The following is a 26,979-nucleotide window of genomic DNA, read 5'->3' as shown; positions in this document are numbered from 1 at the left end:
AAGATTTTATTTATTTGACAGAGAGAGACACAGCGAGAGAGGGAACACAAGCCGGGGAAGTGGGAGAGGGAGAAGCAGACTTCCTGCAGAGCGGGGAGCCCGGTGTGGAGCTCAATCCCAAGACCCTGGGATCACGACTCGAGCTGAAGGCAGACACTTAACAACTGCGCCACCCAGGCGCCCCTGGGCTCATGTTTTAAAATCCAGACAAGTATTCATGAATATTGCTAACGGTAAAAAAATGAGGAGCTACAAAAATGGGAGATGTCAGTAAAAAGACATTTTGAAATGATTTGCTAAGAAACTGGAGGGACAGAACAAAAATATCACTCAACCAATGCTGAAAAGCTGATCCCCAAAAAAGGAATCTGGGTATCACTTACGGGTGTAGTCCACAATTCTTGATCCCACTCCTTCCCTGCCATAGTTCTGCCCTACATGGTGCCACCACAGCTGATAAGGACACTGAACAACATTACTCCTGGTAAGGTAGGTGACAGCACTTGTGGAGTTCTATGCTTATCAGTCCACTTATAGGGAGGAGTGTCTACAGGGCTCTGTAATGGCCAATAGGTGTGTCAAAGCAGCCTGTTTTCATAGAATAAGATTTTTAGTTCTATTTCAATGATTCAAGAATACAGAGCAGATTACAACAGCAACTGGAAGCTTACAGTTTTTGTGACCTTGTCCTCATGTACCTAAATCTTCTCTACCTATAGTAGAAATTCAGGAAATCATCTCTGGTGATGATCCAAAAAGGCAGCTTCAAGATGCTCTATGAAGCAGTTCTAAATCAGGGATTTTTAATCCAGGGTCCACAGACACTTCCCACAAGATATATCAATGGACAAATTCAGGAGTGTGTATGTGCATGAATTGGCTGGGAAGAAATTACGTATTTATTTTCACTAACCTCTAAATTAGCATTTTTATTCTATCACGAATATATGTACAAACCATACTTGTATTAGCAGCATCTATGACTAACCAATAAAAATCACAATATAGTGGGGCGCCTCGGTGGCTCAGTCGATTAAGCATCCGCCTTCAGCTCAGGTCATGATCTTAGAGTCCTGGGTTCGAGCCCCATATCAAGCCCCACACTGAGCTCAGCAGGGAGTCTGCTTCTCCCTCTCCCTCTGCCCCCTACCCCCTGCACGTGCACTCTCAAATAAATAAATAAAATCTTAGAAAAAAAAAGAATCAGAATATAGTTGTTGCAGATATCTCAAACTCACTGCTACTTAAAACTGAAATAATTGTTAGAACTACCGCTAGACCTTGTTATTTAATGTTAATAAAGATACAGTACTATTTTTTTTTACCATTTTGAGTACTTTATTTCAGTATTCCTTCAAAAACTACTGTATTTTATTTTATTCACTTAGAAACACTATTTTATGAATTGCATTTTATATATATATAATATATATATACTTATATATATATATATATATATATATATGTTTGTTTGTTTGTTTTTTTAAAGTAGGCTCCACACCCAGCGTGGAGTCCAATGCAGGGCTTGAACTCATGACTCTGAGATCAAGACCTGAGCTGAGACCAACAGTCGGAAGCTTAACTGACTGAACCACCCAGGCACCCCTGGTTTGTATAATATTTAACAATATTGTTTCAATGTAATTTCCTGGGTGTGAAAATTTTAGTGAGGTTTATGCAAGAGAATACATTTGTGTAGCAGATACATGCTAAAAAACATTTAGAGGTGAAGTATCATGATATCTGTAATTAAATCTCAATGTTTCGGGAAAAAGATGCATACATGCACATACATATATAAAGAAAGAGAGAGAGGACAGAAAATACGGAAAACTATTAACAGCTGGTGAATCTAGGTGAGGGATAAAGCGGTGGTCACTGTACCACTATGACAATTTTTCTGAGAGATTAAAAAGGTGAAGGGATGAAATACTATTCTGAAGATTCAACAGATTTCCAAAGGGATCCAAGACACAAAAAGGGTTTTAAAGAAACCCTGTTTCAAACTCCTGACCTTTCAGCCTTATATAATACCTTCCCTTCAAAGATACATATATCATTTAGTTTTTCACAATAACCCAGAGTTCCTTACTTGTGTTTTTCTCATTGCTGATAATGTATCCAAACCTTATCTCTTTTTTAATGCTGAACTCAATTCAAATTTACCAACATCCATGGAGCCTTCCCTGTTTCTATTCAGATCAAGGCAAGTGCTCTCCTTGCCCTTAAATCATAAAGCACACCATTTCTAATAGTACATATGGTAATTACTACAGAATTATCCTGTAGAATGTCTTCATAATATTAGAATTCCCAAAGTATCAAGTACCATAGCAAGTTCTCCATGAATGTTTATCAAAAGGATAGACAGATGGATGAGTACATACATAAAATGATTGTCACACAACATGATCTGTGTCAATCTGCCTAATCTTCTCGCTGTTACTCAATATACATACTTAAAAACACAAGAGTTAATTTTCAGATAACCTCAAGGCCATCTTAGGACTCACATGACAGAGAGTGGCAGAATTAAAACTCCAGTGACACTTCCAAAAAGAGGAATAATGTCCACACCAGTTTCAACTTGGTCACAGATAATATTCAAAAAGAATTTGACTTCCAGTACCTGTTCTTGGTAATGAAATTCATTATCCTCAATTTTCTGAATCTCTTCAAAAATTCTGTGAAAGAAGAAAATTGTAAGTAGAAGATACATTTAAATTTCTTATTAGAATCTTCATCAAGAAAAGAGAAGAAAGAGATTGGCCACATAAATGTAAACCCTTAACGTTTCAAGTTTCCCATGCAGTATTCACACGTAGAAGAATCAGGATATGGAGCTAGTGAAGGAACTTAAGCAGGAAATGCCTGAAAAACCATCATGGTAGGACTAAAGCATGTCTATTTGGCAGCCTAAAGGCTAAAATACACTAAAACTGATTCCTAGCCTAATTCTAATATGTACTTATTACCTTTTTTCTGGGCCTAGCTTCTGCAGCATTTTCAAATACTGGAAGACGGTATGAGCAACCTGAAAACAAAACATCTGATCATGCTTTTGCATAAAGTAATATCTACATTTTTTAAATTCCATTTTAATTATTTACCTCATAGAAATGTTCATAACCCTCATCAGTCAACGTAATGGAAATGCTGAACACTGAGTAAGTAGAATTTTGCTCAAATCCTGTCTCACCATTTCCACCAAATAGTGCAAGAGCCCAGCACCTATTAAGAAAAAATGAATCCAATCAGTATCTTGGGATAGACAGTCTACAAATACTTCAAATTAACAAAATAGGTAGGCTTTCTATGTAAAATTTGGGAAGCTCAGAGGCAAACATGCTTTCCAAAAGTAAGTTTATTTTTTTTTAATTTTTTTTTTAAGATTTTATTTATTTATTTGACAGATGGAGAGATAGCGAGAGCAGGAACACAAGCAGGGGGGCATGGGAGAGGGAGAAGCAGGCTTCCCGCTGAGCAGGGAAGCCCGATGCGGGGCTTTATCTCAGATTTTTTTTTTTTTTTAAGATTTTATTTATTTATTTGACAGAGAGACAGCGAGAGCAGGAACACAAGCAGGGGGAGCGGGAGAGGGAGAAGCGGGCTTCCCGCCGAGCAGGGAGCCCGATGTGGGACTCGATCCCAGGACCCTGGGATCATGACCTGAGCCGAAGGCAGAGGCTTAACGACTGAGCCACCCAGGCGCTCCGCCGGGGCTCTATCTCAGGACCCTGGGATCATGACCTGAGCCGAAGGCAGACGCTTAACAACTGAGCCACCCAGGCGCCCCAAAAGTAAGTTTAAAAGTATAAATCTTTAAAGTACAAGGCCTCCCAAACAACTGCAGTGCATGCAAGAATCACCAGAAGGAAATAATAGCATATTTACGGAAACACTAACATATATTACAACATAGTAACACATTAATAGTTTTATGAAGACACAGTAATTTCTGTTGAAGAGAACAGCACAAAATATTAAAATTGTGGAGGCATTTCACTCATCCCTTTTGAACTTGTCTCCCAGAAGAAGCTTAGAATACTTCAGATATATCCCTACTTAGGATGTTGAATAAGCTTTTTGAGACTATCAGCTAACCTCTATAGGTTGTCTAAGAAAGAAGCAATGAGACTGTATCTTTTCCTACTAGAATAATCCCGAAAACTTAAAACAAGAAGGGAGGAAGCCAGAATGAACAATGTGAAATTCTAATGAAGTTTGGTAAGGTAGAAAGATTGTGCACATCTCAAAGCATACTGCATTTATTACGTAAGGTATGTATGTAACTAATACCGTTAGTTTATTCTTTCATAATAACCCTGGTCTTTCAGCTTTCTTTGAATGTTCTAGTCATATCAGTGCTTTAAAGTACTTAAATTTCCCATCTTCCTTTCCATTCTTGAATTAGTGTACAGAAAAATCAAACAAGGAAGTATTTTAATTATTGGTCCTGATTTAAAGCTATCTTTCTATGATTTGACTAGGCAACTTACCGAAGTGCTTAAATGCATTAGGAAACATTCTGCTAACACAGCTGCTTATAATGCTCATAGTCCCACTATCTGTTGTTATTTCTCTGCCCAGTGTAGTTTTCATTAAAGTCCACCTTCTGGGTTGGGAAAGGCTAGAGATCCATAGCATTTAAATAACCGACTTCTTTACTATTCAAATCTAAATTCTTTTTTTTTTTTAAGATTTTATTTATTTGACAGAGAGGCACAGTGAGAGAGGAAACACAAGCAGGGGGAGTGGGAGAGGGAGAAGCAGGCTTCCCACGGAGGAGGGAGCCCGAGGTGGGGCTTGATCCCAGGACCCTGGGATCATGACCTGAGCTGAAGGCAGATGCTTAATGACTGAGCCACCCAGGCGCCCCTCAAATCTAAATTCTTGATTAGAGCTAACCTTTTATGTAACTCTGGAATCCATTTATTTATGATTTTTTAAATTTTGTGTACAACTAACTTCCCATAAGGGCTAAAAGGTGGCTTCCAAGGAAATACACAAATATAATAGGGCTATTAAAATAATTTAGGTATTAAAGTGACTATAATTAAACATTAGATTTGATTCTAGGCTTTCTGGCAAATAAAACAAGACTAGGTTATAGAATGCTTATTGTCTATTATTTTTCAGAGACTGCTACACTGAAAATACTTATTAAATACTTGCTTTTTTTTTTTCTTTTAAAGATTTTATTTATTTATTTGACACATAGCGAGAGAGAGAACACGGCAGGGAGAGTAGGAGAGGGAGAAGCAGGTTTCCCGCCAAGCAGGGAGCCCGATGAGGGACTCGATCCCAGGACTCTGGGATCAAGACCTGAGCTGAAGGCAGACATTTAACAATTGAGCAACCCAGGCACCCCAATACTTGCTTTTTTCTAAGGTAAGAAAGAATGCTGCCTTTGCCTTCATGCCCAACCAACCAAGAGATATAATGAAGTGGCTTCACCCTTTAAAAAAAAATGTTAAGGTCAAAAATAAAAATAATTAAGGTATAAGCACACAAGGGATTCTTACTTCAAATATTATGATATTTAAGAATATGATTATAAACTTATTATCACATAAATTCCACTACACATGAAATTATTATTAATTTGATAATAGCAAAGTAAAAACAGAAAACATGATAAAATTAACTTCTTTATCTGAAATCACTATGTTCATTCCAAAATTAAGACTACAACTTTTTCTCTTGAATGCCAAACTTCTTTTTATGGTAAAATCTTTCATTTTTGTTTCACCCAAAATGCAAATAATACAGATTATCATTTTAGAACCTAATACAGAGAATGAATCCGTCAGTGTCAGGAAAAGCTTTCAGTATTGCATCAAGCTCTGTAGTAAAATGAAATGTGTTGCTTTATGGGTCAGAAAAATCTAGCTTATAGTTTTAGTTATTCCTTTAAGTCAATGCATGATCTTGAACAAGAGACTTAACCTCATTGTATTTTTCTTTTTCTCTTTACTTGCCCAGCTACTTATTCATAGAGTTTTCATGACAATGTAATGTAAGTGTAACAGGTGTAAAAATGTTACATTATATAATAACATACTTCAATAGTCTGAGTAATTGTATATATATTATTTAAACTGTCTTTTCCTACTGGCTTCTACTATAATTTCAGGAATGTATTCCTCCCAAAACAAAAATATATAGAAAAATAAAGTTAGGAAATCTAAGCATTCTTAAATTTTAAAATTAGTTTAAGGAGTTCAATAAACTCTTAGAAGTTAAGATATAATATTAGGATCTCAACATAAGCAATCCCCAAACCCCACACAAAATTGTTTCAAAATATGAATTTGAATTATATCTATACTAAGACTGATGTAGGGGAAGTAAATTAGTTAAAGAATGAATGCCATAGATTACACAACATCTGCATCTGAAACAAAACTAACAGTTTTGTATTTGGTTACTCTGTAGGGATTAAACATTTGCTTCTTTGTGGGGAACAAAAAAAAAAAAAAGCTCCCTCAAAAGGCTAATTCACATAATTAGAGATTCAAAATGAACCATGATGAAGGGCACATTAAAACAAATAAATCATCCATAAAAATTAATAACTGGATGGAAACATACAGAAATTTTAACATTCTTTGGAAAACATAATCATGAATGACTTTTTCCTGCTTTTCAGTAATTTTCAGGATTTCTGCAATAAACTACCTTAGTAATCAATCAGAGGATAAACAAGCCTTTGTTAATTAGAAAAATAAGCATTGCCCAAAAAAGGAAGAACAGTATATATAGTATAGTTTCATCTCCATAAAAAAATGTTTCATATTCACTGTTTAATGTCTGAAGGATATATAAGAAACTATTAATGTTGGGCCTATTTTTCAGGAAACAAAAATTGGAAGCACAGCTTTACTTTTTATTTAATACCCTTTTGTCCTATTTAATATTTTACAAGCATGTATTTTTTTATAGTAAAAAGTTAAATAGAATAAACTTTTAAATATGCATATAATAATTTTAACACTTTTGGGGACACTCTACCATAACTACACAATTAATGTATATTGCTTTTTCCTGTATTATCCTTGCACCAAAAGCAATTAGACAATACACGTTCTCTGCTTTCTCACTGGAGGCATACCATTCTTGTTAACTTGATAGGATGATTGAATATTCTATCATATATGTGAAAAAAAAAGTTTTTACTGGGCTTAAACAACATTATTTTCCTTCTGCTTGTTATCCTCATGGGTTTGTTTTGTTGGTAATGGTTTTAAAAAAATAAGGTAAATTCTTATCAGTTCATTAGCATTTGTTTTTAATCAGAAAAGTATTTGTAGGCATTGACTGATCCTTATCTTTAAAGAACTTCTTGCCCATGCTATTCTGCTCATATAACTATGTAAGTAAGTTGGGAAAATGTTTTCCTAATCTATATAACTCTTCCCTAACTCATTACCACCTCAAAGGTGTAGGTCCTTCAGATTTAGGTTGTAGTCATAGTCCAGGCTCAAAATCATTTTACTTTTGACAAGCTCAAACTGAATGTTCCCCACTGACAAATAAATCATAAGCTAATATATTTTTGTACTCAAAGTACTAAAGAAAATAATTACAAAAGTTAGCATTCACACAAAGATACTTAATTTCAAAGACTCAGGAAAGGAAACTAGCTATAAGAAAACTCTAGTTTTTATACCTAAGAAGACATTAAAATATATAGCCAGGCTTGAAAACTCCAGTAGTGAGGTCCCAGTTTATCACATAACAGAACCCTCAAATTGAAACCATTTAATATGCTTTCAAAATATCACTTTCATTCAGTTTCCAATGGAGTAAATTTGCCCTGCACTCTTACCTGTAATGTTGCTGTTGAGGGGGAAGTGCCCATGTGATGGTCAGAGCATGAATTTTTCTGATTGGAACAACTAAACAAAAATATTTTTCAGAAAAACAGATATAAGTGTTTCTCCATAATTTTTTTTATGCTACACGAATTTTTTTAATTCAATATATTTCATCCTCCAACAGGGGAAGGTTATATACAATGCAATTATTATTTCAAGTTGCCAATTTTCCAATTTGAATAATGTAATTTTTATAAATTTCTTTTCAGTTTGGTTTCACAGGTAGAGAAAACAGATAAAAGAACTATGAAAATAGGAAATACTCCTAAGAAGGATCCCTTCTTGCAAGAAAGGATACAGGACTAGAAGTCAGGAGACCCATGGTCAAGATCTAGCCCTACTTCTATCTTGCTATATGTGTTTATGTAACCTTGAGGAAAATCATTCTCATTTAAATCTTTCTCTGTTTTCTTATGGTATGGAAAGGGGGTTAGGTTAAAGTAGCTCTACAATTCTTCCCAGTGCTATTACTCTATGATTCTATGAAGAGAAAATATAAAGCCAGAAAGAATACAACAGAAAATAAGTTGTCTCTGGAAGAGTCAGCTTAGATAGAATGGAGCAGGCAGCAGATAAAGGGTGTGACAAAACAGTCATTGATCAAAGAAAGGGAAGAGGAGAGAGACTGGCAATGGGGTAAAGGAAGAAGAGGAGGGAATACCTAAGCAATCAGGAAAAAGAGGGAAAAAAATCTGCCATGATAAAAGAGCAAAGAAAGAGAAAAGGTGAATTAGGAATATTTCTGCAATATTCACTATGGACAAATTGTTTTGTAAATTATAGCATAACCATGTGATGGCTCATTGGGAAATTCTCACAAATATATTAAATGAAAAAAGCAAGAGATAGAAGTGTATATACTTTATCACCTCAACTATGTTAAAATATACCTATAGAAACGAAAGGAAATTTGCTAAAATGACTTCTCTACATGGTAAGATTTAAGGGTGATCTTCCCATTTCTTTACACTTCATTTTTATTTTTATTTTTCTTCATTTAAAAAAATTGTTTTTATAATTGAGATAAAAGGAAATAATTTCCAAAGTGTTATCCCTCCTCTATTTTTCTCTTTTTAAAGGTAATAAAGAGCAGAGCATAGATAAAATGAAATAGGAAAGAAATGGAAACCAAAAGACAAAAGGGAACAAGGGGAAAACAGGGTGAAAGCATAAAACAGACTTGAGTAGCAGCAGGGCAGCAGATGAATTTGCCCCCCGTTACTGGCCTGCTGTCTGTCACTAACTGGAGATCTCCTCTGTCCTTCTACTCCCTTTCCAACCCAGCTGTACTTTCTGTTGTGTTGTCATTTTCAAAGAAAATTGGCAGCCTCAATTAAGTTTTAGAGAATGCGCTACAGTTATTTCAAACAGTTTTAAACCTTTGGTTCACGAACCTCTATAAAGTTTGTTAAATGCTGGTGTGTCAAATGGATCCGTTAAATGGCCAAAGTTTGGTTTGGGTAACCCACTGAAAATAAAACAAATATATTAAAATTTAATTGGCAAAAGCCTTTATAAGCAGTATCTTTAGGGATGCCTAACTGATAGGTATTTATAATCTATTCTACATACTCCTGGCTGAAAAGCATTCTAGGCATAAGCAAATAGATGGCAACAAAGCCATCAAAATCCTGAGCTTAACCTATTCTTCACCTCAGTCCCAGTAACTTGAATATCTCTAAAACTCATGGGAGACAGAAAACAATGAAGTGAAGTGAAGGGGCCTCCCCTCCCAATATTTACTGCCTCTATCAGCCCCATTCAACTTCAGTTCTCCTCCCATATAAAGCCATTTCAGAAAGAAGACATACTAGAGATATTTTTTTTAATTCAACAAGTATATATGGAATGATTATTGAGTATCATGCACTGTATTAGGTACTTTGGTATTTAAAAGACATGGACTCTCCTTCTAGAGGCTTCTCATCTGGTTGAGGATACTATTAACTGTTTCTTCTCAAATATGGTCAATATGCATTATTATTAAATACCCAGAAGACTTTTTAACCTGTCTGATTAAGGAACCAAAGTTGTTAGTGAATATTATTTAAGAGAACTTCTAAAAATGCTTATCAGGGATTGACAGGACCTAATGAATTCCTCTAGGCAATATACCTCTGATTTTTTTGCTAAAGGTTCACAGTAAAACACATTTCAATCTACCATTCGACATTTCCATAGCTCATACTCATTTCTTATCAAAACAAACAAAACAAACGAAACAACCCCACAACTTTGGCATGGCTTTCATTATCTTTCCATACATAAAAAGTACTGCTAATTATCAATGGAAATTTACATAAAGCCAAGTTAATAATAACCAACCAGTTGTTACTACAAATTATTCTAACATTTCCACAGCCAATTTTGCTTTCATAAATTATGTCCTAGAATGAGGAACTGGAAAAAAAATCTAACTTACTCACCTGATGCAAGAAAAAAACCTGATTTCATTTATTGTATTAAAATACAAACTACTAGGAGTAGGAAGGACTTAATTGCTTCAGAATTAATTTTTTGGTATTCTTTGTAACAAAAATGTTGTAACAAAGTGTATCTTAAATATTTGTATTATTTTGATGAATTTGAGGTAGACAAAAAGTAGTAGCTTTTTGAACTGGAACCATATAGGCAATTTCTAGTAAAAGATAATTTGGTTCAACTACATGAAATAGACTTTTTAGTTAGTATGGGAAGTCAATCGTAACCTACAAGATTATTTGTTTTATGGGGGAGAGCATTCCAAGTCCCAAACAACTGACTTAAGAAACAAACTTTCAGAACACAATTTGTTCTGAGGGATACAAGTGTGTATGTATATATATATATATATATATATATTCTGCCTCTCAATATAATACCTGCTTTTATATCACAGTTTCAAACACTCTATACAGTAACAGAAAAACTCTGAATAAATGTAAAAGGAGCCATAAAATCTTCAGCATTACTGCTTACTGTAAGTTTACAAGCTTATAAATTTTGAACTACAGAAATTATAGAAACTTGGGTTCTCATCTTAGTTTTCCCACTCAAAGACTGTGTGATCTTGCTAAACCACTTTAGGTTTTAATTTAATCACCTGTTTAAAAAATAACACCCCTCCCCCCCCACAAAAAAAAAAAAAAGAACCTCTGGGACTCATACAAGAAGATGCCTCTTTAACTCTAAAAGTATATGGTTTATGAAAATGTCTTACTTGTTTGGTATCTGAGAGAAGATTTCAGTCACCCACTTTTCCAAAGTATCCAGTGTTTCTTGTGGGGAGGGCAGGAAGGAAACAGGGAAATGCAAGGTTGTTATTTAAGGTAGAAATGCAATTAGATTTCTCTCCTATCTTTAGGTATAAAACAAAGGAATACTTTGATTTGGGCTTTACTTGCCACTCCTTAACCAGTAATGAGTAACAACAACAACAAAAATAACAGTTAAGTATTTCTAGCTGATAAAGTTAGAAAAAGTACACAAGTTAAAAAAAAAGTTTTTGTTTATCATTAGGCAGTGTGGAGAGCCAAGAGATTAAGAATAAGAACCATCCTCCTACTCCATTCCAAAACTTACTTCCTCTAGGAAGGTTTCTCCCAATTAACCCACACCATACTGATCCTTCTTTCTCAGCATCTCATTAGTACTTTTACACTCCATTTATTTTACATTATTTTATACTTGCTAAGGCTTTGATCTGTAAGTATTCCTCTTAGGTTTCATATGATTTTCATCTTCTTTTGATTCTTATATTTCATACAAAATTCTTTTGCAATTTCTAGTAAAGCAGATCTAAGTGCAAAAAGAAACCTTTTCCCTTTATCTCACTGACTCATTACTATCAATGAATAGTATTTGTTAGTTCCAACAGACATGTTTCACTAATTTTCAAGAGGTGCCCCAGTAAAAACCAAGATACAAATTAATCAAGCTCTGAATCTCTTATATACCATTTATATAGATATTGAAATCTTATTTTATGCACTTAAAAAACACTATTTTATAAATTGTATAATATACATATATAATCTTTTTTTTTAAGCCCAGCATGGGGCTTGAACTCACTACCCTGAGATCAAGACCTGAGCTGAAATCAAGAGTCCGATGCTTAACCTACTGAGCCACCCAGGCACCCCTAGATATTTAACTTTTAAATGGTATAATAAATGCTAAAGCTTAAAAACAACTGAATTTAAATTGTACAAGTTTCTCTTATCAAATATCTAGGACTTATTTTAGAAATTTGCAACAAGCATTAATAAGCTCTTATATTTGTCATCACAGAGGAAGAGAATGCAAAGGAAATAATACACAGTTGAAGAAAAATGCACATTTGTGAAAGACTTGGAAATAAATTGTAAATTATACACCGAATATGGAACTGCCTATTTTAACAAATGCTGTAAAGGGAATCTAGAAGCACATCTGTAGTCTGGACAAAAGAATCTACCATTCTGTATCTTTACATTCAAGTCAACTTTAATAGATTAATTTTGACCCTAAATGCAAAAATGTTTTATATTTAAGTGCCAAGTTAGCTCTAATTTTAATTTTGACATGACAGAACAAAATTTTATAAAAAGGAAGAGTCATATCAGGTGAGAAGGTTATTTTTTCAAAAATAAATATGCAAACTATAAGATATGTCAAAAAAGAACAGTTTGACAACTGAACAAAAGAGATTGCAATATAAAGAAAACAAAAGAAAGCTATCATTTCTTTAATGAGAAAAAGTTAATACAAGTTACTGAAGATAATGATAAAAGAAGGAAAAGAACAGAAGTAATGATCAATACATTTAAGATACTTTTGCTATCATTACTATGATGGATTTCAATTAATCATGCCATTTTACTGGACCCTATGTAAAGATGAAAAGATAGACACCTTGCCCTGTCAGTTTATGATCAATACAGATTAAATGCAAAGCCAAAGATAACAGAGGCAGCATCTGAATGTGACTTAAAAGACCAATTCATGACCTATTAGTACATTAGTATATTCACAGACTAGCCTAGACTAGCCTAGAGATAAGACCTTTCTTTCTCTAAAAGAAAAAAACATTTGCCTGAGAATCAGATGATGCTGTGCTTCCCTAAGCTGTGCCCTTGCTATATGACTTTTCCAAATCCTGATTTCCTTTAGGTCATATTAGGATCAAGCACTAAAATAATTAAGAGTACACTGCAACACTAATTCTAAGGGCAGTAATAGATAGTATACTACCTTTGGATTGAACCACTAAAGTCATGTAATGAGCAGAATAGTAACGCATCCAGAATTCTCTCAATCTAGCATGCGTATCAATATTATTCCTTTTTGGCTCCTGTTTGAGTGTCTCAGCATTTCCTGTAAAAAAGGATGAAAAAGATCACAGAAATTAATAAGTTTATTTTGAACTATACTGAAATTAAAAATTTTTTTAAAGTTTACTTTGTCAAAAGTCTCCACAGCAAAAATGCATACTCTGCTACTAATACGTAAGTAATGAAATAACCTAAGTGACTCAAGAATATAGAACTAGTGTATAACAAACAATAACATCAATATGCGACAAAAATTCACAAAAACAATTCTGACATATTTTAACATATAGGAATCTCCATTTGGCAATACCTTAACAACAGCAGCTGTCTTAAGCTTCCTCTCTTAATAATTAGTCTAGTATTCAATTCAGGTTTTATCTCTGAATTATTTTATTAATATTCTACATAATCCTTAAAAATAAACCATATAAACTAAGGTTGTCATATAAAATGTATATAACTGTACAAAATAAACAGGGAAGCAAAACATCCTTTGAATGAAGTTCTATTTATTTATTTCCCATTTTTTAAATTTAAATTCAATTAACTAACATATAATATATTATTGGTTTCAGAGGTAGTGGTCAGTGATTCAGTCTTATATAATACCCAGTGATCATTACATCACATGCCCTCCTTAATATCCTTCATTCAGTTACCCCATTTTCCCTATCCTCCCTCCCCTCTAGCAACCCTCAGTTTGTTCCCTATGATTAAGAGTCTCTTATGGTTTGTCTCCCTCTCTGATTTTGTCTTGCTTTATTTTTTCCTCTCTTCCCTATGAGCCTCTGTTTTGTTTCTTAAATTCCACATATCAGTGAGATCATATGATAATTGTTCTCTGACTGACTTATTTCACTTAGCATAATACCCTCTAGTTCCATCCACGTCACTGCAAATGGCAAGATTTCTTTTTTTTTTTTTTTGATGGCTAAGTACTATTTAGATCAACTATCCCAGATTCTACAGTATGGTCAAGAGGGTTAATATGAGGTTATAACTGAATTCTAACACTAAGAAAAAGCCATTATGAAAAACAGATACTATTTAAACAGCTTACTGATTAAACAAAATTTGGTCACAGCTCAAAAACTATTACAGAAATCATTGCTGAATCTCTGTTGATAAATGGAAATGTCAGGCTGGGGTAGAGCACAGACTTTATAATCATATAAACAGAGGTTCAAATCTCACATCCACCACTGTGTGATTTAAGCAAATTAAATAACTTCCCTGAGCCTGTTTCTTTATCTTTAAATGGAGATAATGGTACCTGGCTCATAACATTGTTAACGATGATCAAATGAGGTAATTCATGTAGTGTTAGCAGAGTATCTGATACTCAGAAAGCATTCACAAAATGTTAGGTGCTATTCTTGATATACCCAATGTTAGAGAACCAAATACATGCATGCTCAACTATTTTCTATTTGAAAAGCTGCCTACTTATCCTAAAAGGTAAAAGGAACCTAACTACTCTGCTTTCATAATCTTCCATTCTTTATCAACTTTTCCTATTTTCAATCTTCCTCAATTAGAAAATATGAAATAAGATGAAGTATTCAGCATCTTACCCCAAAAAAATTTCCCCATAGGATGTCCAGGTCTCGCAAGGCTTCCAAACAACATTTCTTTTCTGTTTGCATCAGAAGGTCTTGCAAGTTGATATTCTGTCAGTTTTAAAGAAACACTTTTAATAAAATGAAATTCAGTATTTGCTTTATTAATGGAAATTCAAGAACTGAACTGCACAGAACTGAAAGTAAGGAAGTAACAAAAATTAATTTGGGGGGGCCTGGGTGGTTCAGTCGTTAAGCGTCTGCCTTCGGCTCAGGTCATGATCCCAGAGTCCAGGGATCAAGCCCCACATGGGGCTCCCTGCTGCGCGGCAAGCCTCCTTCTCCCTCTCCCACTCCCCCTGCTTGTGTTCCCTCTCTTGCTGTGTGTCTCTCTATCAAATAAATAAATAAAATCTTTATTTAAAAATAAAAAATTAATTTTAAAAAATTAATTTTTGAATTGTGTGTTATAAGACTGAAGTGGATAACTCAATGACGTAGCCCAGACTCTATGACTTTACACAGTCTGTAATTTTGGGCAGTCAGTACACCTTTCTAGAGGTTTTCCCTTATTTTCAAATGAAACAAGATAGTTAATGACCTGAAGGTTTCAATTCTAGGATGCTATATCCAAGAATTTACTGATAAAGTGCTAATAAAATGTTAAATCAAATTCCTTATTACCTGGGAACTTTGTCATATACATTGTTGAAATTTCCTCCAAAACCAGCTATGTCAGTAAGAAAGTATTAATGGTTAAGAAAAATCAATGTGAAGTCAGAAATATCTTGGCTAGAATCCAACTTCTGCCATATACTAAGCTGTACAACCTTGAGGATATTCTCTAACTTTTCTGATTCTATTTCAGCATCTATAAAATGGAGTTATTAGTACTTAGTTCATAGGATTTTTATAAGGATTAAATAAGATAAGATCTATTCCTTCAACAATTATTTACTGAACATCTACTATGAGGCAGGTACTACTGAACCAGTTGCTAGAGGTAGAAATGTGAAAAAAAAAAAAGGAGGGGGAGCCAGGCCCTGCCCTCAAGTAGTTTATATTCTAGTAGCGGAGATAAACAATAAATAAACCAACAAATAGATTCTAAACATAATATCAGTGGTGGGTGCTATAAGAAAAATAAATCTGTGTAAGAGAATAGAGAGTGACAACAGGGTGGTCATAAAAGGACTGAGGAGGTGACAAGTGAGCAAAATCCACATAAAGTGAGGATGATATCATAAGTTTTGGGGAAGTTTTCTAGGTACGGAAATTATAAATTCAAAGGCTTTAAGAGACAAGAAATACGTCACTGAGTTCAAAGGCAGCAAAGAGGCCAGTGGAGCTGTTTAATAATCACAGGAGCTTAGAGTCAATAGAAATTGCAGTTTGCTATGGTTAAGTGTTACAACACATAGGGTATTATGAAAATATAAAAGGACTGTCACCTAACTAATTTTGTCTTATTTGTGTGTGTGACTTTATTGGGGGGGGCACTTAGAAATGGAGGCTTTCTGGGGAATGACTCAAGCTGAGCACTGAGGGACAAACTAGAGTTTTCTAGGGAATAGGAACAGAAGGAGAAATGGGAGTGTGTAAAACATTCTAAGGAGAAAATCTTAAAGAAGAAGGAGATTATGGCACCTCTGAAACAGATATAGTTTTTTGGTTGAGCAAATGTTCAGAATCAAAGCAGAGGCAAGACACCAGGCTAAAGAGATAAGGAAAAAAAAAATTTTGAAAAAAACTGGGGAAATGGCTGATTCTGGAACTCTAAGTACTAACCTCTCTAAGCCTATGGGGATAAGGATGTCAAATATGGAAAATGGGGAATAACAATCACAACAATGCATATAATACATGCTCAATAAATGTCAGCTATTATTATTTATCATAGGAGTAATGGCAAAGCGTTGCATATGTTTAATAAACATCTGCAGATGTTAGGAGAGTCACATTATCAGATTTGGACTTTAGCAAGTTCATTCTAGTTGTAAAAGTGGAGAATGGGTTGAAGGGAAGCAAAAGTAGAGACAAGAAAACTGATCAGGGGTCATCACTGTTATATTTGAAGAGAGTGGAAACTAAAGTGGTGACAGTAGGGAAGGGAAGAAACAGAAGTAAACGTATTCAAAATACTTTAGTTATAAACCATAAAGTCTAAATCAATAATGGGACAGTAAAAAATATATACATAGCTTCAACAAAGTAAATTAAAAAACAAAACAAACTCCGTTAAAAAAATATGAAGATATGGCTACAAGACAAGAAAAACAATTCCATTATAAAGTGTGGTAGGTTGAATAAGAGCCCCCAAAGATGTATACATCCTAATCTCCAAAACCTGTGAATGGGTTACCTTACATGGTAAAAGGAACTTTGTGGGTATGAATTAAATTAAGGATCCTGAGAAGGAGAGGTTATCCTGGATTATCTGGGTGGTCCTAATGTAATCCTAAGGGTCCTTATAAGAGAAAGGCAAGAGGGTCAAAGTCACAGAAAAGACACAAGCAGAGTTCAGAGAGAAGGTTCTACCCTGATGACTCTTTTAAGACAGAGAAAGGAGCCATAGCCCAGGGACACAAATGGTAACTAGAAGGTGGAAAGGGCCAGGAAACAGCTTCTCTCTTAGAGCCTCCAAAAGGAATGCAGCTAAGTAAGGAAATAATTTAGACTTCTGACCTCCAAAGTTTAAGAAAATAAATTTGTGATATTTTGAGTCACTTGGTTTCTGGTAATTTGTTTTAGTGGCAACAGGAAGATAATAGAGTAGACATGTAAACATATTCACAAAGTGATATATCCACAACAACTGATAAAAATAGAGTATAAGTATCTGAACACTGAGAGAACACATTCTGCTACTCGATTAGATTTAAAAAGGCTTTCGCCATATTTTCAATCTCAATCACCAGGACACATTGTGTAGGAAATTATATTTATGTGAGTATGAACTATCATTAAAATAAAAAGCTAGGGGCGCCTGGGTGGCTCAGTCGGTTGAGCGTCTGCCCTCAGCTCAGGTCATGATCCCAGAGTCCTGGGACTGAGCCCCGCGTCAGGATCCCTGCTCGGCAGGGAATCTGCTTCTCCCTCTCCCTCTGCCTGCCTCTCTGCCTACTTGTGCTCTCTCTCTACCTCTCTGTCAAATAAATAAATAAAATCTTAAAAACAAAATAAAATAAAAAGCTAATCATTAAGAACAATTTTTTTTCTCTACAATCTTCTTTTAGCAGTAAGTTAATCCCATTTTAAAACCTACCCTGTGGACACTGACATGAGTTTCTGTTATCAAATGTATTCAAGAAAACTGTAAAACACTGAACATACCTATCTGCAATGTATAAATAAATGCTTATAAATATAAGTGTATAACCACTCCTTTGAAAGATTAGAACAAAAATAGGTCGTCAATGCAGGGCACAGTGATAGAGTAATGAAGTCAGAACTACAAAATAAATTAAAAACCCAGGAAAGAATCTTTTTTATAAGCAGGTGGAGAGGAATAAAAAAAAAAAAAGGAAAAGGAAAAGATGAATCTGCCAGGAAAAGTTGAACGTTCCTTCAACTTCTCTAACAAGGAATGCCATCCAAGCAAGCAGGCAACTAAAAACATGTGATTAAGAAGGTTAGAAGAAAGACTATCACAACTGAATAGAAGAAAGTAACATCAGATTATTGAACTTTTGAACCTGGTTAATGAATACTAAAGTTATTACACCAGTTACAATTTAAGAGCTCCCCCATGTCCCTGATCTAAGTAAATCCTTCACACTTGGAAGGTTAAGTGACTAATGACATATATTGAGCTCTTTGTATCAAGTCACAAATTGAACTAGGTCTCCTCTCATCAAAAACAAATGGGGCGCCTGAGTGGCTCAGTCGTTAGGGGTCTGCCTTCAGCTCAGGTCACGATCCCAGGGTTCTGGGATTGAGCACCGCATTGGGCTCCCTGCTTGGCCAGGAGCCTGCTTCTCCCTCTGCCTGCTGCTCTGCCTGCTTCTGCACGCTCTCTCTGTGTCAAATAAATAAAATCTTTTAAAAATTTAAAAAATTTTCTAAAAAGACAAATAAATGAGCAGAGCAAAACAAAAACAAAAAAGCTTTTAGTTTAAGTTCATTTTAAACCCAAACTACTTATTACATAACTACATTATTTTGACTTAAACTGGAAAATTGAATTAAAGGTTTTATTTTGTAAATACTAACACCTGAACCCAATCTAGAAACTGTATGAAGAAAAATATACTTCAAAGTATCTACGACAGAAAACAGTTCCTAGGTCTCAAAAAGTATGAAAGGCTTTTAGTTTTCCTTGGTTATTTTGGTTTGTCATCCACTCAACAAATACTTATCTGGATCTATGATAAAAGAGACATTGTGGTAGGCAAATAACAAAAATGAAGAAAATGAATCCTTGATTAAAAGGAGCTAGAAGAGCTAGGAGGAAGAGAACTCCATCCCACCCTCTTTTACAAATAAGTTGAGGTCCACAATCAGTTAAATTTCTAGAAGTAAAACACAAATCTGATGACTTCCAGACAGATGGCTCTTTGTAACCATCTATAGTTTACTCAGCTTAATGAATGCAGTAAGTCATTACAACTCGACACTGAATCAAGCCAAAGAGGAAAAATGCCACAAAAGCAGAAACCAGTGCAGAAACCTGCCTCTTAAGTTCTTGCAAGCCAAGCGTAACCTATATGAACTTAAAGTGACCCAAGAGTAGTATTACATGTTTCCAATGCTAAAATAAGGCAAGCAGGGTTATTCTATGTTGGTGCTATTTATTGGTACTCTGTAATTAAGGGATATTTACAGCACAGCTCTATAATGAAGCCTCACCCTATATAAGTACAGTTTTCCTTACGGTCTTCATTCTTTACATCCTAAAGACAAGAAAAACTGTCAAAAAACAAAATTAAATGCATTTCCTACTCAGGGATTTAGTTTCTTCATCCATAAATATATCACAATTGTTTTCAGAACAACCAAAATTCAAACTACAAAGCACAGGTACACAGAGGTAACAAAGGGTAAGCTATTTAAATATCAGAATGGTACTTAAAGCCTCAGAGAAAATGTCTCTTCATGAAAAAGGAGTTATGTGAGCTTTTAACGTTTTAACACCCAGCATTAGCTTTAAGGATTAGGCTACCATCCTGCAAAAGATTAATCACTATGGTAAAACCCTCAAAAAACAAAGACTGAAAAACAATATTCTATCATTCTTTTATTTCAAATCTACACTGAATTAAGACATTTAATGGTTTAGGAATAAATGACACACTGATTTCATTTTAGCCCTTTATGATATAAAGATAAAATGGTCTAGTGATAAAGAATCGTATATGTGCTAAATACCTAGTTCAATGCAAAAAATAGTCGTAAGATATAAAGCACTTATCTTACCACTATCAACAGCTTCAACCTCGCGGTCAATTGCATCTCTGATCATTAGCGGATGAATGAAGAACTGAGCCCATCTGAAAAATAAAAAACAAACCCTGGCATTTCTGTTTCTGTTCAGAGAAATCTTTTAATCGGTCAACATCTATTTTTTGTTTAAGAAATTTACTAAGTTGGGGGCGCCTGGGTGGCTCAGCCGTTAAGCGTCTTCCTTCGGCTCAGGTCATGATCCCAGGATCCTGGGATCGAGCCCCGCATCAGGCTCCCTGCTCCGCGGGAAGCCTGCTTCTCCCTCTCCCACTCCCCTTGCTTGTGTTCCGAACCTCTCTCACTGTGTCTCTCTCTGTCAAATAAATAAAATCTTTAAAAAAAGAAAAAAAGAAATTTACTAAGTTGGGGACGCCTGGGTGGCTCAGTTGGTTCTTCGGCTCAGGTCATGATCCCAGGATGCTGGGATCAAACCCCACTTCGGGCTCCCTGCTCAGTGGGGAGTCTGCTTCTCACTCTCTCTCTATGCCCCTCTCCCTTCTTGTGTTCTCTGTCTCTGTGACAAATAAATAAAATCTTAAAAAAAAAAATTTACTAAGTTGGGGGCGCCTGGGTAGCTCTGCTGGCTAAGCCTCCGACTCTTTATTTGGGCTCAGGTCATGATCTCAGGGTTGTGAGATCAAGCCCCACATCAGGCTCTGCACTCAGCATGGAGTCTGAAATTCTCTCTCCCTCTCCCTCGGTCCCTCAGCTGGCTTGTGCACGCACGCGTTCTCTCTCAATCAATCAATCAATCAATAAAATCTTTTAAAAAACAAGTTTAAGTTCATAACCATGCATATGTAAAATCTAATTATTTTCTGCATTTCCATAAAGTCTACAAACTATCTTTTTCATTGTAACACCCATATAGAAATGTACATAAAACATGAACATAGAGACTAATGCATAACTATAATGTAAACACCTAAGTGACTACCCCGTAAGTCAAAAAACAGACCACTGTCATAATTCTAAAAGCACCCAGCACCTACCTTATCCTCAGAGTTAATATCCTGAATGTTATGATAATCACTTCTTTGCTTTTCTTTATAGTTTTATCACCCATACATGCATTTCTAGACCAGTGTTTCTTGCCTTTCTTTTTCCCCATTATCAACCCTAAGTAGCCTTTTCAGATTTTCCCCTAATCACTCTCCTTGAACTTCTAATATCACAGATATACTGTTTATCTGTATGTGTATCTGTGATTTTTTTTATATACATATAAGGTATATAAAGCCTACTCTTTTACTCAATACAGGGTTAGAAATGATTAAAATTTTTAAGTTAAAAGCTGTTTTTTTTTTTTAAAGATTTTATTTATTTGACAGAGAGACACAGCCAGAGAGGGAACACAAGCAGGGGTAGTGGGAGAGAGAGAAGCAGGCTCCGGGCTGAGCGGGGAACCCGATGCAGAGCTCAATCCCAGGACCCTGGGATCATGACCTGAGCCGAAGGCAGACGCTTAATGACTGAGCCACCCAGGCGCCCCTAAAAGTTAAAAGTTTAAAGGCTATCGATATTTCACTTACCTTTATAACTGTTATTTGCTTTTTAATGTAATTTATTTACATAAATTGTGATGCATCAAATTACATATGTATCCATTTATATAACAGCAATGCAAACAAAATTTTTAAATTAACATCTACTTTTCCAGCAAATAGAACAACTGAAAAAATTAATTTCCTACAATACTTAGTAAACTTTTCCCTTTTGCTTGATCCAAAAAAGAAACTTTTAACTTAATTAACTACTAGATATTAAGATAGTTGACATTTTCTTCTTTTCAGTATTGGGGTATAACTAATGGGTTGAATAACTTTTGTTCAATTAAATAATAAAAGAGCATATTTCTATTTAATTCTTAATGCCAAAGTCATACACAAAAGCACAGAGTATCAAACAAACATTCACAAAGCAGCTAATGGAACCAACTGGCATGTGTAGACCACCTCTATTGATGACTTCAAGATCAAGCAATCATTTGAAAGTCCTCCAATCACCTATCTAACAGTTTTGTAGTACTGACATTGTATATGCTTTGTCTATCTTCTATGAACTCATATCACTATAAATGGTGCTCATGTGATACTCAAGAAAACTCAAAACAGAAATTAAATACTAAGTAAAGATTTTGCCAGGTAGTGTTAAGCTTTGGAGGGCCACAAACCATTATGATACTGACCATTTTTTTTTTTACCTCCAAAGACCCAATTTTTGCCACCAACAGAAAAAAGATCCTCCCTGCTGAGAATGCATGTTCTAGACAATCTAGTTTTGTTTCTGAGTTTATCTAAATGGAAATATACTGTATGTATTCTTTATGTCTTATTTACCTATTTATTTTAATATTCATCTATGATGGTACATGTGGCTGCGGTTCATTTATTTTCACTGCAGAATATTCCACTGCATTAATTTATTCATCCAAGCTACTGCACATGAACATTTGGGCTGGTTCCATGTTTGGACTATTACAATCAATGCTGCCATAAATTCTTATCAAAGTGTACTGGGCACATTTGCACAAGTTTGTCTAGGTATAAATCTAGGAAAGGACTCCTAAGTAATAGTGTATACATGCACATGTTCAACAGCACTAGATAAAACCAAAATTTGTATCACCGTCACCTGGTATAGTCAGACTTTAGTATTTACTGCAACTTTTACGAATACAGTTAAATCTCATACTGGCTTTAATTTACATTTTCCTGATTCCTAACGAGATTGAATACCATTTCATATATTTATTAATCATTTGAATTTTTTCTCTTGTAAAATACCTGTTTAAGGCTTTTTTTCTATTAGGTTGTATTTTTTCTGATTCTAATAATATATATACTTACTCATTTTATACATTTAATTATGTTATATATAATTATACATATAATCTAATAATTAAAAATCAATGATAGTTATTTTAAATATAAGTCCTTGTTTATGTGTTACAAATACAGTCTTCTACTTTATACTTGTTTTTTTCCCCCACTCTTTATAGTATCATTTTTTTTTTAAGATTTTTATTGGGATACCTGGGTGGCTCAGTCAGTTAGGCGTCTGCCTTCAGCTCAGATCATGATCCCAGGATCCTGGGATCGAGTCCTGCGTCGGGCTCCTTGCTCATAAGGGAGCCTGCTCATCAGGGAGCCTGCTTCTCCCTCTGCCTGACACTCCCCCTGCTTATGCTCTCTGACAAATAAATAAAATCTTAAAAAAAAAAAAAAAAGATTTTTATTTATTCATTTGAAAGACAGAGAGAGAGAGAGTGCACAAGCAGGGGGCAGGGGTGGAGGGGCTGAGGGAGGAGCAGATTGTCTGCTGAGCAGGGAGCCCAATGTGGGGCTCTACCCCAGGACCCCGGGATCATGACTAGAGCTGAAGGCAGCCACTTAACCAACTGAGCCACCTAGGCACCCCTATAGTATCTTTTGATTAATATAATGTAGTATCATTTTTCCTTTAGGTTTTGTACATTTTGTACCTTGTTTGGTAATTCTTACCAAAGCTAAAGTTATACTCATCTCTAAAACTTTTAGTTGTACTTTTTACTTTTTTATCTATGATCTACCTGGAATTGACCTTTTGTGTATGTTGTGAGGTAAGGAGTCAATTTTGTTTCTGGCTTTATAGAAGCCCAATTACCTTGGAATCATTTCTTTTAAAAGCTCTTTCATCACTGCTCCACAGTGCCCCTATCAAAAATCAAGTGTTCACCTATGTGTTGGTACACTTAACAGGATTTCTATTCTGTCCCATTGGTCTCTTTGCTTAGCCCCCTCCTAACACCATAATGTCCTCATTACAAAACAAAACAAATCTAAGTATCTACTACGTCAAGTCCTGCTATCCTGTTATTTTTCCTATGCAAAAATAACTGGCCCTCTCCCTCTCCTTATAAATTTTAGACTTAGCTTTTCTATTTAAAACTACATATATCTTCTGAGATCTTGGCTGCAGTATCACTGAATCTGCACATTAACTAGGAAAACTGACATCACTAAAAAAAAAATAAGGCTTCAAATCCATGAATAGTATTTCTTCTCAATTTATTTAGTTCTTTAGTATCTCACAATAAGGTTTTAATATATTCCCTGAAAAGAGGCTTTATACATAATTTTTGGAATGATTTCTGAGTATTTATTTTTACAACTTTAAAGGTATTTTAACTGTTGCTGCTACATAGAAATACTACTGACTTTCATATATTAAACATTATCATTTTTATCACTTTTTATTTTATATATTAAGCCACGTTACTAAATTATGTGAATAATTTATCTCTAGAGAAATCTGAATTAGAATTTCTATACTCACAATCATATCACCTACTATAACAGCTGTGTATTGGGGCGCCTGGGTGGCTCAGTCGGTTAAGCGGCTGCCTTCGGCTCAGGTCATGATCCCAGGGTCCTGGGATCGAGTCCTGCATCGGGCTCCCTGCTCAGCAGAGAGCCTGCTTCTCCCTTTCCCTCTGCCTGCCGCTCTGCCTACTTGTGTTCTCTGTCAAATAAATAAATTAAAAAAATAATAACAGCTGTGTATTTTGCTTATTTTTCTCTCTTGCATAATAGAATGATAAATAGAAGCGATCACAACCTGTATCTCTGTCTTGTATCTGTTCAACTTGAAAGCTTTCAAGGTTTCACCATTAAATATAAGGCTGGTTCAAAATATCATATTGAGAAAGTTGACATACTCTGTTTGCTAAGAGCATCTTCATGAATAGATACGAATTTCATCACACAATTTTTTCTACATAAATTTTTTCCTCAATCTGACAATGTGATTGGGGCGCCTGGGTGGCTTAGTCAGAGTCTGCCTTCGGCTTAGGTCATGATCCTGGGGTCCTGGGATTGAGCCCCACATTGGGCTCCCTGCTCGGCCAGGAGCCTGCTTCTCCCTCTCCCTCTGCCTGCCACTCTCCCTGCTTGTGCTCTGTCAAATAAATAAAATCTTTAAAAAAAAAAAAAATGATAATGTGATGAACTACATTAATTGTTTTCTCATGTTAACTCCACCTTATATTTTCTAACCCAACTCAGTACTACTATATCATCCTTACTAGATATTGTTATTGTGAGTCTGGTCTGTAATTTTTCTTGTATTATACTTTCTTATATCAAGATCATGCTACCTTCATAAATGAGGGAGGAATTATTTCTTCCTTCAAGTTTTTGTAGAACTCTAAACCTAAAAGTTTATTTTTGAGATTTTTCATTACAGATTCACTTCTTTAATGGTTATAAGATTATTCAAACTTTTTAACTGTAATTTCTCTCATGTGAGTTTTACAAGTTCTATTTCTAAGAATGTATGTGCTTCGTTTTTTTTTCACTTACTGGCATAGGTATTCAAAATACCTTATTATATTTTCAATATCTGAAAGATTACAAATCATATTCTTTTTCATTCCTGACACTTGCACATACTTTTTTTTCCTTGACCAGTCTCATGAAAGGCTTATCTATTTTATCAGTTTTTTCAAAGAACCCACATCTAGCCCTCTAGTTTTTTGAAACAATATGTATGTTGGTTCTACTGAGAAATAATTCACATACTGCAAAATTTCCTTTTAAAGAGCACAATTAAGCAGATTTACTACGTTCACAGGATTGTGAAAACACTAACACTAATTTCAGAAAATTTCATTACCTCCTAATTAAACTCTGTACCTGTTAACAGTCATTCCCTATCATCCCAGACCTTGGCAACCACTACTTTACTTTTGGTGTCTGTGGATATGACTATACTGGACATTCCATATAAATGAAACCACACATTATGACAGACACAAAAGTCCAACCTCTTTCACTTAGCATGTTTTCAAGATTCACTCATGTTGTAGTATGTATCAGGACTTCATTCCCTTCTTATTGCTAAGTAATATTCCATTATATGGCTATACCATAGTTTATTCACCAGTTGATGGACATCTGGGTTATTTCCACTTAGACCTATTATGACTGTAACTGCTGCTATGAACATTCACGTACAAACTTTTGTGTAGATGTGTTTTCAATTCTCTAGGTTACATACTAAGTGTGGAAGTGCTGGGACATACGATACCTGTTTAACTTTTTGAGGAAACACTAAACTGTTTTCCAACATAGCTGTGCCACCAGCAATGTATGAAGGTCCCAATTTCTTGAAATAGTCACTAGTTAATTGCTGTTCTTTTTCAAATGGTGTGAAATGGTAGCTCATTGTGGTTTTGATTTTCATTTCCCTAGTGACCTGACATTGAGCATCTTTTCATGTGCTTATTGGCCATCTACATGTGTTCTCTGGAGAAGTATCTATTCAGATCCTTTACCTATTTTTAATTGGTAAATTAAATTTGGGTTGTCTTTTATTGTTGAACTGTAAGAGTTCTATATATGTTCTGGATACCAGTCCCTAATCAGATACATGATTTGCAAGTAGTTTCTTCCATTCTGTGCATTGTCTTCTCACTTTCAACACGTGGAAATTTAAAGTAAAAAACGGTTTTAACTTTAATGGAGTCTAATTCATCTAGTTTTTCATTTCTTGTTCCTACTTTCGGTGTCATATCTGAAAAACTATTGTCAAATCCAAGGTCACAAACATTTATGCCTATGTTTTCTTCAGAGTTTGTAGTTTTTGCTTTGACATTTAAGTCTATGACTCAATTTGTTAATGTTTGTATCCAGTTATCCCAGTACCATTTGTTGAAAACCTATTCTTTCCCATTGAATTCTCTTGGCACCCTTGTAACTAACCATAAATGTAATGATTTATCTCTGGAGTCTCAATGCTATTCCACTGATCTATCCCTATGCCAGT

At 34.9% G+C, this 26,979-nt stretch overlaps 1 protein-coding gene across 6 annotated transcripts in view; it reads right to left on the bottom strand.

Annotated features, from left to right (window-relative positions):
• The window catches only part of NRDC (nardilysin convertase), a 101,121-nt gene that overhangs the window by 20,153 nt on the left and 53,989 nt on the right, over nt 1-26,979 (bottom strand). For all 6 annotated transcript variants that reach the window (XR_010410941.1, XM_064589150.1, XM_045897706.3 and 3 more), the window contains 10 exons: nt 20,146-20,219; nt 14,746-14,841; nt 13,092-13,214; nt 11,080-11,137; nt 9,275-9,348; nt 7,832-7,901; nt 5,381-5,458; nt 3,111-3,231; nt 2,976-3,034; nt 2,630-2,684 (listed from right to left, as the gene is read on the bottom strand). Coding sequence is in view for 5 of the 6 variants with exons in the window: in XM_064589150.1 (XP_064445220.1) it covers nt 2,630-2,684; nt 2,976-3,034; nt 3,111-3,231; nt 5,381-5,458; nt 7,832-7,901; nt 9,275-9,348; nt 11,080-11,137; nt 13,092-13,214; nt 14,746-14,841; nt 20,146-20,219 (808 nt within the window). In the remaining variant the exon portion in view is untranslated. The remainder of the gene's footprint in view (nt 1-2,629; nt 2,685-2,975; nt 3,035-3,110; nt 3,232-5,380; nt 5,459-7,831; nt 7,902-9,274; nt 9,349-11,079; nt 11,138-13,091; nt 13,215-14,745; nt 14,842-20,145; nt 20,220-26,979) is intronic.

Source organism: Mirounga angustirostris, unplaced genomic scaffold (assembly GCF_029215605.1).
Source record: "Mirounga angustirostris isolate CCGP_5_RB_7025 unplaced genomic scaffold, mMirAng1.0.hap1 SCAF_4, whole genome shotgun sequence".
Taxonomy (NCBI): Eukaryota; Metazoa; Chordata; class Mammalia; order Carnivora; family Phocidae; genus Mirounga; species Mirounga angustirostris.
The sequence above is the reverse complement of the archived record's forward strand: the minus strand, read 5'-3'. Positions and strand labels throughout refer to the sequence as shown.